Source organism: Schistocerca cancellata, chromosome 5 (assembly GCF_023864275.1).
Source record: "Schistocerca cancellata isolate TAMUIC-IGC-003103 chromosome 5, iqSchCanc2.1, whole genome shotgun sequence".
Classification (NCBI taxonomy): Eukaryota; Metazoa; Arthropoda; class Insecta; order Orthoptera; family Acrididae; genus Schistocerca; species Schistocerca cancellata.
Genome location: NC_064630.1, coordinates 648,426,732 through 648,439,730, shown reverse-complemented (window position 1 = coordinate 648,439,730; position 12,999 = coordinate 648,426,732). Strand labels below are relative to the sequence as shown.

At 39.9% G+C, this 12,999-nt stretch overlaps 1 protein-coding gene across 2 annotated transcripts in view; it reads left to right on the top strand.

The window, feature by feature from the left end:
- Window positions 1-12,999, top strand: part of LOC126187677 (transmembrane protein 245) — a 246,221-nt gene that overhangs the window by 162,996 nt on the left and 70,226 nt on the right. For both annotated transcript variants that reach the window (XR_007537772.1, XM_049928911.1), the window contains exon 9: window positions 160-344. Coding sequence is in view for 1 of the 2 variants with exons in the window: in XM_049928911.1 (XP_049784868.1) it covers window positions 160-344 (185 nt within the window). In the remaining variant the exon portion in view is untranslated. The remainder of the gene's footprint in view (window positions 1-159; window positions 345-12,999) is intronic.

Here is a 12,999-nt window from a genome sequence, read left to right as displayed (position 1 = left end):
TGATGATGATAACCAGCTACTTTTTGTCCATGGGACCGTAGCAGTATTATTACGTGTGTTACTGTGTGTTCAGTTTCATTAAATGCATGTGAGTAGCAGCACCATGTGCTTTTTTGACACATTATGCGATTTACTGGTAATGTTTTCCTTATTTTCCAGAACTTTTCAATCTTAGTGCACTTTTTACATTTGCAAAAGAAAATGTAGAAACTTTAATTACACTTTTGGAATCTATATGGACAATACTGAAAGGCAACGTATCACTTGCATTCGACTCATTTACTGCATTGTTTGCAGTACTATTTGGAGGTGGAACAGCTGTTATAAACTTCTTTGTTAACTTGGTAAGTAATTTTGGCCATGTTTCAATTTAAAATGTTGCAGAAAACGATTTTTTTGTGTTTATTAGGTGACTAATTAGATAACATATGCCATCACTGTTAGTTATCTAAAAGAGAACTGTTGAGATTAGCCAAGTTACATAATTTGTTTGAAATACTTAAAAATTAATTTGGACCGTGGTAATTCAACAGTTGTGTAGTAACAAAAGACTTTGTGTAACTGTTTGTGTACAGATTTCTTCCACCCCCCCCCCCCCCCTTCCCCAAGCACATAGTAAAAAAACTGAAGTTTGATTGGAACAAATACATTTTATCAATAAAATGAGACCTCTTTTGTTAATGTTTAAATAAAGTTTTCTGAATCTAGTTCATTTAACTTACTGTTGTTCATTGACAAATAGTTAATGATCATTGTCTCTTGCAGCTGAGTAGTACATTAGTACAGTTTGCTAGCAAGCAAATAACAATTCTAAACTGACTACATTTAGTCAGATTCCAACTGGCCATTGCATTAAATTGTACTGGATAACTTATCACTAGATGAAAAGGTTGCTGTAACCCTGTACATCATACATGGACGCACACTGAGGCACCAGACCACCAGTGTGCTACGTTCAAATACTCTGCCTGTGGCAGTCCCGTCTGGATTATGGGAGCCTGGCTTATGGTTCAGCAACCCCTTCTGCGTTGCAGGTGCTGGACCCCATCCTCCATAGTGGGATCCAACTTGCCACTGGAGCTTTCCAGACCAGCCCTGTGAACAGCATACTTGTGGAGGCAAGTGTCCCTCCACTGCGGTTACAGTGCCAACGGTTACTGGCTGCTTATGCTACACATGTTTGTAGCTTGCCTGGGCATCCCAATTATCATCTCCTGTCCCTCAGTCTGTCGTCCATCTCCCAGAACGTTGGCCCCGGTTGGATTGTACAATCGCAGTTCGCATCAGAGAGCTTCTCTCCGGACTTGGGGTTTTCCCTCTTCCACCTCTTTTCCAGGCCCCCCTCCGTACGCCCCTGTGGTGTGTGCCCCGCCCATGCCTTCGGCTCGAATTGGCACAGGGCCCGAAGGACTCGGTCCCTCGGCCTTCCACCGCCGCTTTCTTTCCACCCTTGTCACGTATCAGGGCTCTGGCGTTGTCTACACTGGCGGTTCAATGGTTGCTGGTCGTGTCGGTTATGCTCTCGCTCTAGGGGACCATTTCGAACAACACTCATTGCCGGCTGGCCGCAGCATTTTCACTGCTGAGCTGGTTGCCATCTCTCGTGCCCTAGAGTATATCCACTCCTGCTCAGGTGAGTCCTTCATTATCTGTATCGACTCCCTGAGCGGTTTACGAGCTATCGACCAGTGTTTCCCTTGCTCTCGTCTGGTGATGGCTATCCAGGAGTCCCTCCATACTCTTGCCAATTGCGGCTGCTCTGTGGTCTTTGTGTGGACCTGTCGGCATCCCGGGGCAATGAATGTGTTGACATGCCGGTCAAACAAGCTGTCGGTGCACCAGCCTTATCGATTGGGCTTTCCCGAGAGTGACCTCAAGGCAGTTTTGCGGCAGAATGTACTTCGCACCTGGGGTGAAGAATGGCACACGCTGCCTTCACCAAACAAACTTCAGGCCATCAAGGAGGCTACTGGTGCGTGGCGCTCCTCCTTGCGTGTCTCTTGCAAGGAGTCTGTTGTTCTCTGCCGGCTTCGCATTGGGCGCACGTGGATGACACACAGCCACTTATTGCACCATGAGGACCCACCTCTATGTCACTGCGGATCCGCTTCGACATTGGTCCACATTTTGTTGGCCTGTCCCCTTTTAGCTGTGCTCAGGTAGACGTTTGAGCTGTCTGATATGCTCCCTGCCCTTTTAACAGATGACACTGCCATGACAGGCTTAGTTTTGCGTTTTATTCAGAGAGGGGGCTTTTATCACTTAACCTGAGTGTTTGTCATTTTTTTTGTTTTGAGTCTGGCCTTTGGCCGACGTTTTAAGACTTTTTTTTTTTTTAAGTGTGTTTCTAGGTGGTTGGCTTTTCCTTTTTTGTCTCTATGGTCGGCCAACCACTGTCGCACTCTGTGTGCTTTTAATTCCTTTTGTCTAGTCTCTGTCTGAGTCTTTCTTGTCCTGTGTCATCTGTTGTCATCTCCATTGTTCATTTTTATTCTGTGTGGGTGTTTGAAGTTTTGGAGAAAGGGACCGATGACCGTAGCAGTCTGGTCCCTGAATTCCACAAACCAACCCACCTTTTCTGGTAGTAGATGATATGATGTTGGTACAAAAAAATTAGCTCAGTCTGGCCAATTCAGTGTTTTTGACTTTTCCGTTCTGGATGTAGCGCACCTCGTTTCCCACCAGATACCTTACCAGAAGTTAGATTTTCTGTGTTCTCTTCTCTTTTCTTATACAGGTTAGATTGTGCCACTAATTTTATGGCCCACATTACCTTGGAACATGTGGTGCAGCCACGCTTTTTCCGTGTGCACCCTATTCCAGTGGCTGTGCACAGTCAAGTTAAATCAGAATTGGACAAGTTGATGCCATGAGGGGTCAAATGGTCTACCCCCATTTTGATTGTTAAAAACTGAATGGTCAGCTTTACATCTGCAGTGACTTCAAAGTTTCCATTAATGCTCAATCTGTCATTGAGACCTACCCTTTGGCCAAACTATACAGGGGCCAGTTTTTCTTTATATATATATATATATATATATAAAATAAAATAAAATAAAAAATAAAAAAAAACTGATTTATCTGAAGCCTATTTTTCAGGTTCTGTTGGATGAGAATTTGAAAAGGCTTCTTATGATTAACACACCCTTTGGATTGTACCAGTATCAGTACATCCTGTTTGATGTGGCTAGCACCGCTGTGATTTTTCAGCATTTTCTAGCATAATTTACAATGTCTATTTTGGGGTGCATCATCTATGACAATGACATTGTCATGACGGGTACATCGTGCACAACGTAACGCTCTTTGTTTATGGTCTTACATACTGTGTAGTTGGAATGCAATTTGGCCCAACCCTGCTTTTTACCCCATGCATTGTGTGTTTGGAGTTGAGGTTTCTGGGATGGTGTAAAACCTGTACATACAGATGCCTCTCAGTATGGCTTCGGGGCAGTTCTTACATAGTGATGTGAGGATGGTTTCAAACATGTGGTAGCTTATGCATTAAAAACTCTCAACTCCTCTCAGCAGCACTACTCCTAAGTTTCAAGGAAGTGCTAGCTATTGTCTATGCCCTCAGTAAGTTTAATGTGTTCTTGTATGGGTATAAGTTCCACTTCATTATTGACCATAAGCCCTTGGATTCTTTGTTTCATCCTGACAAAGCAGCACATCAGCTCCAGTGTTGGGCATTGTTTCTGTTTTGCTAAGACTAAGAAATACATTTCAGCCTAATGTGCAGCAGCAAAAGCCTACATGCTGTCCCAGCTCCTGATGGGCCCAGATCCTATTTTTGTTTAGGGTGAGCTCCTTTGTTTTCACTTAGATGTTGAGGTACAATGTACAGTGGAAGGACTTCCTATTATGGGCTACCTGATAGCAGTCACTGTTACTGCTGACACAGTTATGTGACACATTGTTTATCTTGTTTACAGGGTGTATACACCCTGGGACAACCTGGAAAACTTGGGTATTTTCTCATCCAGAAGAAAACAGTGAAAAACCTGGGAATTTTTTAGAATTCTGGGAATTTTTCATTGTTTTAGTTTTTGTAATTTTGACAGGCAAGAACTAATATTCTAACAAAGAATATTATTTCAGCCCGCTACTGCAGAATTAAAACAGAAATGAGGGGAGGGGGGGGGGGGCGGTAGGTGGGGGGAAAACAAAGTAAAACGTAGTTTGCAAAGGAAAGGCGCCATTTACAACAACGAAACACTGTGCCCTCACAAGTGTCCGCCAACAGCAAAATGTGTCAAAGGCTTTAGGACGAAGACTAAGCAATACTTCAGAAGGACAAACTGTTTTCGATGAGTGTGATGTCACAACTGTTTACATTAAGTTTTTACTTTAAGTTCATTTGAGCCGTTACCAGCAGGCTCAAGCGCATGCTCAGTTGAGTCACTTATGAGCAGTAGTACTGTCTCCTCACCTCTGGCTACCTGAAGTGCAGCTGTTAACTGTATTGGCAGTAGCGATAAGCAGCCAGATGCCACCCGGAAAAATTTTTTTGGCACCCCCAAGCTGCAAGATTCGCACGTGCACAGAGCAGTCTGAGTTGTAGTACGTATAGGAGTAGTCTCCATGTGAACCATGTTTACATTTAGTGATTTTACTGTTTCCTATTCATTTACAGCTTTCACGCCAAATGAAAACAAAACGGATTTCTTTGTCCAGGAGCTATCAAGTGAATTAAAATACATTCACATAGTTATGGAAGTCCAAAATATGTTATTGGTTTCAGTTTTCAGATTTTATTTTATTTTCAGGTTTTTGGCAGTCAGACATTAATTGCTGTGCAGAACAATGAAGTTTTTTTGTCAGTTTGCTAAAGAAATTTAGCCTTTATTAGTCTTTTCTGCAGAGGCAGTCAATTGATTTGAAACAAAGTGTTTCATTCCATGCTATTGGTTAGTGTCAAATGTGTCTTTATCTTCTGGTTCATATGGCATTATGCCATAATAAAGAACCAAACATGAGATAATACAGTACTGGTACCAAGGAAATTTGCATCCCCAAAACTACACTGAAAAGCTTAATATCAGGTTGGGGCCTACTTCTTTGTGAATCTGGACATGCAAATGTACACTTTAAGCCGAATTCTGCATTTTAGTTTGTTTTACGAAATTCTGATACTCTTGGAGTATCCTCTGATGATGTGTTCAGTTTATGACATAATGTGAGATCTCTTAATGCTCTATACGAACGTATTGGTAGGGCCAACAATATATCGTGGGCCTCGCATACGAGCTTCCTATAGGTTCATTTGAGCAGTTAACAGAAAGTGCCAGAAAACTGGCCATAGTACACATGCATTACGTAGGCATCCTGTGCTTGATATTTGTTTTGCTTATATGCATTTTGTTGAATTTCTGTTTGTAATTTCATACGTGGTTGGGCATCATGTGCCCAGAGCAGCCCTGTGTCATGTTTTTGTTAGGACTTAGGGAGTTGTACCTGGAGCAATAGTTTTATCATACCCTACCTATATAAGGAATGCAAATAAAGAAGCGGTTCTTGGCATAATATTTATTTCAAAACTAGACCCTGCAGCTCAAAGTACCCTAACATTTTGCTGTGTTGTGACTTCAAAACATTTTTTGTACTCTGCAGTATTGTTTTGTAGCATTTCCAGTCAGGTTTACATGAGCACAGCACTGTAAAAAGCTAGTAAGATGGAATACAAATTTCTAGCAAAAATAAAAGAGACAGTTCCTTGCGTAGCTTACACCAGAATAAAGGACAATAAATTATTTCATGACTGTTTCAAAAAGTGTAAAAAATTAACAAGGTTGTCTGTGAGGCAAAGAAGCTGTACAACTGACAGTTTCTACTCTAGAAATAAGCTTAAAGCCATGTGGGGAGTTAAAATGATAAAACACGGTATGCTGCCAGTCTGTAATTTAGCATGGAACGACATTCCATAAATTTAACTTGTAGACAACACAAATTAAGAAACAACGTCAACCCTAGATGAATTACTAGGCAAGCGTTTTGTGATCGAAAAACATTGTGTTTTGCAGAAGGCAGATTTGTAAAATTCTGCTAAAGCTGTCAATATATTTCAAACAAAATATTTAATTCAAAACTACTGACCAAATTTGCCTGCTTAGTCAGCTTCAAGTCAATATTTATGTATGTGCGTACATACATAGCATTAAAAGATCTTACTGTCTCATAAAAGAAACAGGGCATCAGAGACTACTTCAACAGCATCAGGATTTCGTAAGCCATGCTAAAATGCTTAATTCGGCTTGAAGTGTACATTTGTATGTCCAGATTCACGTGGAAGTATCTGATATTCAGCTTGGGATACCAATTTTGTTGAAGTACCAGTACTATATTACCTCATGTTTTGTTCTTTATTATGGTATAATTAGATTTGTGCCAGAAAATGAAACTGTGCACTTGAAATTGAATGAAGTTGATATCAACCAATAGTGTGGATTGAAACACTTTGTTTCTAATAAATTGACTGCCTCGACAGAAAAGATTACTAGAAGTAAATTTCTCTAGAAAGCTGACAAAAATAACTTCATTAAGTTGGTTAATGGTTGATTGCTAATAATGTGGAAATAATATAAAATCAGAAAATTGAAACTACTAACTTATTTTAGTCTTCCATGTATGGTCTTATTCTAAATGATGGACCCATTTTCAAAGATTCTTATGTATTCAAGTACAAATCCAAAATGAACAAGCTATATACCAATAAAAAGAGGAAGTTTCAAAGTTTTTGGCGGGTGGGCAGTGATGGTTTCAGAAGCAGCCTGTTAGAGTTCACGCTGCAATAGGGCTGTCATTCCATATCACTGTCAGTTGTGAGAGAGATGGTGACTGTGGAGCACAAGGTTTTCTGTGTTCTTGAGTTCATGAAAAGTGAGTGAAGGAAGCTGTTTACATCACGCCTATACCAACCACTCCACAGTCTATGGAACTAGACCACTGCTGCCGTGCACTCAGTAACGGCAGATATGCTTTCGCATATGTGGGACGGCGTCGATGTTTGCCATGCTGCCAATGGTGGCCACGTTGAACTTTAATAACATTTATCACACTTCTAATTGTTAAATAATTATTAAAACTAATTAATTACAAATAATTAAAAATTATTAAATTTATTAAATTGGTATCGAACTTTATGAAAAAAATTTTGAAGCTTCCTCTTTTCATTGGTATAAATCTTGTTCATTTTGATTTGTACTTGAATATATAGGAAGTTTTCCAAATGGACCCATCATTTAGAATAACCCTGTATTAATTCACTTTTTTCATGGCTCCCGGCCACAGAAATATTTTTTGTTTCCATTTAATGTTGGAGATATAAACAAAGAGAGAACAGAAATACCACAAAACATATACACGTGTCACGTGGAGAATGATCCCTCACTATAACTCAGATTGCTCTGCACATGTGTGAATCTGGTAGCTTGGGCACACCAGAAACATTTTCCGGGTAACATGTGGCTACTTGCTGCTACTGCTCATATGGCAGACAGCCACACTTCAAGTAGACAGAAACGGGAGAAGGCACTGCCATATGCGAATTCAGCTCTGCACATGAGTGTGAGCCTACTGTCAACTACTCAAACGAATCTTATGTCATCGTAGCTGCGCATGTCCAGTAATGCCATCTTCTGGTGCTTTCTGACAGCTGCTGAAACGAATTCTGAAAGGTCACGGGAAGATATTATGAATGGTGGTTTGAAAAGCATTACTTTCCAAGTAAATTTCATTTTACGCAAGATGAATTATGTTATGTGTGAGAATGTGCTTTGAATTTCTTAAATCACAGAGTGTTTGATTCTCATTTAAAGCTTAACACTTTGAGAGTTAGCCACTTAGAATAATTAGAACCCAGGAGACTGGACATTTACGTCATTATTTTAAATTTTACTGGCAGAATTGTGTGATGTATCTTAAAGTGTAACAGACAAAAAGAAGACCAATACTATATGTGAAAGCTTAGCTTTCCTTGTAACTACACTGTGTATTTTAATTGAAACCATTAACATTTCCTATTTGCGTGTTCGTGTTACATAATAGTAATGATGCTATTGGCTGACTACATCATGTCTCCCATGCTCTGAATATCTGCTATCATCAGCTGGCGAGTTCACGCAACATAAGCTATGATTGGCTTTCAAAAGCTCATCACAATCTTGATTTCAATGCTTCAAAACTAACGTACCGTGTTTGGTGGAATTCAAATATATACTTTTGTAATACGAAAACATGCAGTGTACATGTTGCTGCACATCGAAGATCTTTTTTTTCCCCTGTGGTTTGTTTTCTTAAGTGGCTGAAGTTCTACGTCTGTGTACAAAACCTTAACCATTCACAGGATTTATAATTTTTACAGTCCCGAGGGAAAGTATATTGTCACTTAACACAAAAAAAGTGTGTTTCTTCCTGGGAAATCTGGGAATTTTTTTCCTTGTGTGCATATACATGCATTGTTTAGTATGGTTGGCTGGACAGGCCTCCAGGTAGAGCTTCTGATCATTCACGTAACTATTTTACCTTCTGTCACTCCCTTTCCATGTTTGATGATGTATGTACAGGCTGTCGCCCAGGGTTGTGATCCTGGCCACCTTACAGTGGTATGTGCTTCAGCTTATACGTTCAGGACATGAGGGGGCTCTCTTACCGTGTCATTGGCCCGTCAACATGTATTTTGGCCTGGCATCAATGGTAACATTGTGTGTGTCATTGCGGCCTCCTTGCAGTGTACTACACAACATGCAGTGCTACAGGCAATGGTCTCCCCGTAGCCCATACCACAGCATCCACAGAAACATATCCATGTTGATTTCGCAGAGCCCTTCCTAAATTCTTACTGGCCTGGAATCTCCTTCTGCCGCTACCATCACCACATGTGGCGCCCACCGCAGAGGCCATGAATGTGTCCTGTCGCCCATCTCAGATGATGCACCCTTTCCTCAAGAGGGGAGGGATGCTGTACGTCATACCTGGACAAGCGTTGGAGCACCAGGCCACCAGCGCACTATGTCAAATACTCTGCCAGGGGGACCTGCGCAGGCCAGCCACTAGAGGCAATCCATGACTTGTGCACATGGTACAACACTACAACCACCACGCCATCTAGCAGAGGTCCCCTTGATATAAGGACAGTGCAGCAGACACTTGTTCTCAGACTGTTTTCTACTGCTTAATGTACTGTTCATATATTTGTTGTTTATTTGACTGTGAACAAATGCACTCTTGTTTTTTGTGGCTGCACTATTGTTTTGTTTATAGCATTACAACAAGAGTAGCATGACGAAAGATAATAGCTGCTACAAAATGCAATATGCTCCGTCTTTCTTTCTTTAAAGATGCAGAAAATTGCCAATTGCTTGTCCTGATGGAGTTACTGTTAGTTCTGAGGAAGAATTGCACTACATCTATTAGCAGTTCATGTGCAAGATACAGTCATGGATGGACCCCTTTATTTCACTTTGGAGTTGTAATTCTAGCTGGCTATAGCGTTAGATATTGTCATTGTTAGTAGACCTAGTTCAGAAGAGTGTGCCCTCCTCCTCATCCCCCCCCTCCCCCTCTCCCATCCCCTCCCCTCCCCAAGTTTCTTTGTATTAAAAGATTGCACACATTTACTATCAGGAAATTTCACAACAGAATACACTCTGTTGCAGAACAAATAATTCCCTCAATAATGTTCTCATCATTAAATTTAGCAGTAACAAACTCTGCCTCTGTGTTATGTTTAAAAGCTCAGTAACAATGTGTAGGGTGTTGCAGTTGTGGATGAAGGCCATGACATCGTCTCTCTCATACTCCAGATTGTAAGAGAAGAGATACAGCAGTTTATGGTAGCCAGTATTGTCAGACTGATTAAGCAAGACATAACAGCCATAAATGTTGACCCAAATGGCAGTAGATGATTCAGAATGTTGGATAAGAGGTGTATTAGTTTTTAGAACCAATCTCTGCCACCAGACGAACACACCAGAAAGAACTGACTTAGCCAAAATGGACTTCTGCTGTAGCTGTCAAATGACAACCCAACACAGGCACAACTAACAGCCCCCTACCCCACCAAATATAATGCCCCCTGAAGAAAAAGCATTTGGAGGATAGAAGCATGTTTCCACTTTTTACACCCTGATCGCATTGTATTCTACTGTATAGAAAGATGAGTTTTTTCACAACTAATGTGCTGCCTGGCATCAACCATTATAACAGTTCAGTTCACATCAGTGAATTGCAGATAATTTAGTCAATCTGTGTGATGAAGCCAATACTATATCCTTTACAAGGTCACTTCCCAACACACTGTAGCCATTCCCTGTCACTGTACATGGGTACCAGCTGCTCACCTGGCTACCAATTTCAGGAAGACTAAGTGCAATGACTATCTGTGTAAGTGGCTGCCACTGATGAAAATATTCCATGATGACAGTCAGAAAAATGTCCAGAAATCTCATTGACAACATTGCTAGTTAATACAGGGGTCTTTCTTTCTGTAATGTCGAATGCTTTTCGTCACCAGCTAAAGAACACAATGTTCCATGATACGAAAGCAGTTGTGTTGAAAATCACAAATGGGAAGTTGTCCAGAGCATGAATTTCAAGAATAACTATCTCTAATGGAACATATCCCTTTGAACTTACCATTTTATCAGAATTTAGTTATAATGTTCTTTTTGGGTGGAACTTCTTGAAAGCATTACAAGTAGTCATAGTCCATGGAAGATCAGAACTCAAGATTAACAAAACTATGCCAACAAGCACACATAACAAGATCGCTCTGGACAGTTGCTTACCATTGAAGACATTATTATATCATCCTCATCAATTAAACAAATTCCAGTCATCAACTTAGATTCTTGTTGAACTGTGAAGCTTTTGTCATTTGCAGAAATCTACTCAGGCTCACAAAAAAATCTGCAAGGCAGTGACAATCATAAGCAGTTTAGGTGGACAAAGAGAACTTTGGGTCACTAAGTGTCACGAGGAGCCACAGTTGATCGCTAAAAGTATCTGCATAGGGGTAGCTGAACCAGTCCAGGAAGGGCAGTTTAAGGGGAGATAGAAAGCTATTTTTATCCCTACTCTGCCAATGCTATTTCACCCTTTGAATAGGTACACTTTCCAAAAGGAGTATAAGAGTTGAAACAGTGAAATTTTTACTGAATGAGTATAACATAAATGCCTGCATTTACAAGTAAAATGAACAAAAGACCTCTTATGGAGTTGAATAATTTTTTTATTCTTTCAGTAATTAAATTTCACTTTTTTTTAAAGTACATTAATTATTATTAAGTTGCTACGCACCATATAGCAGTGATGCTGAGTCACAGATAGGCACAACAAAAAGACTGTCACAATTAGTTTTCGGCCATTAAGGCCTTTGCCAACAATAGATAGACATACGTGTACACACAGACACTCACTCTCTCTCTCTCTCTCTCTCTCTCTCTCTCTCTCTCACGCAAACGCAACTCATACACACATTACAGCCTATATTTTCCATCGTTTAATTATTATAAAGCACTTTCTGTTGAGTTACTGGTTCTCAATTTACTTGTAATAACTTATTATCATCCTGAGTACAGATTGACCGAATTTCATCTTTGTTTAGAAAATAATGGTATCTAAAAGTCAAAAAAATGTAATTTCAAGAAAAATCAATTTAAAGTTTAGTATTGCAATTGTAGTATAGTTATTGATGAGAATTACTTACTATTAATATTTTCCTACGCCATATTCAGCATCATCTGAATCATACTGATCCTCTTTTCTTCTCTTGGTCCCTCTTCTTTTCTGTCTAGCTTCTTTTGTGCATTTTAAATTAGCAATTTCTGCTTTGCAGATTATCTCTTTAATTATTTGCACCAAGGATTTTGTAGTATTTCTACTAGATTTTATGCCCAATACTTCCAAAATATCCAGTTTTCTTGTTACGCCATCATTAAAGCATAAAATAGCATCATAAACACAAAATTTAAGGGTTGTAATCTGAACAGACACAGTTTTCGGTAACTGGGCCCAAATGACAGAATTCATACATTCATTTAAGTTTTGCGTTTTCCCATGGAGACATTTCTTCAACAAAGTATCTTTACAAAGAACTCTAAATACAGGTTTAATTTCTTTCATTACTACTGTAGTTAAAGAACATTTGTGGTCATGTGTTGCACTTCTGCACTTGCACCAAGTGTCAGGATCATTCGGGCAAAGACAGTACTGAGGATTTCCCTTTGTGGAAAGCTTATGGAAAAAGACAGCCCGCACAGCTTTTTTCATGTTTTCTAAATTCCCAACGTTTCTTCTTATGGCCAAGCCATAATAATTCTATAATCTATCTGTTTCAGTACGTCAGGCAACCTTTATCACCTATCTTCTCACCAACTTCCAGTACTATTTTTTACTTTTCTGTTAATAATTTTTCAACCTGAACCCCATTACCTTCTGAACATGACCAATGCATTCTAATTTAGAGTAAAAGCAGCAAATAATGTACAAGGAATAAAAGACACCTGTGCATTATCTCTGCATGGTGCAAGAAAGAAGGCATGGCATTTAAATGCCAGAATGCATAGAGCATCAGGAAAACTATCATAACTCACGAAAAAATTATCGTATTGATAGGAAACAAAAACTGTTTTACGCAGGAAATAGTGGGAATTTCAAATACACAAAAATCTAAAAATCGATTTTCTTAGCCCATTTGCCTTCCATCTCCCCTAATGCCTTCTATGTAGAAGAAGGTGCTGAGGTACCATTGCAGACAACGTAGGGAAGGAAGCTGCTGTTGAACTATCAATATGATCTGGCATGACCAAGAAACAACATTGGTCAGTTCCAGCCATTCTGCGCCAATTTTCGGATACTTTCATATCCAGAGTGGAGAAAGGTAGACCAATTGGTCCACAGTAGAACACTGTATCATCTCTGGCAATCATCCACCAGTTAGCCAGCACTTGTATGGGGTATCATCAGCTGAACAATGGACAGCCCATGGGAGTGGAGAAG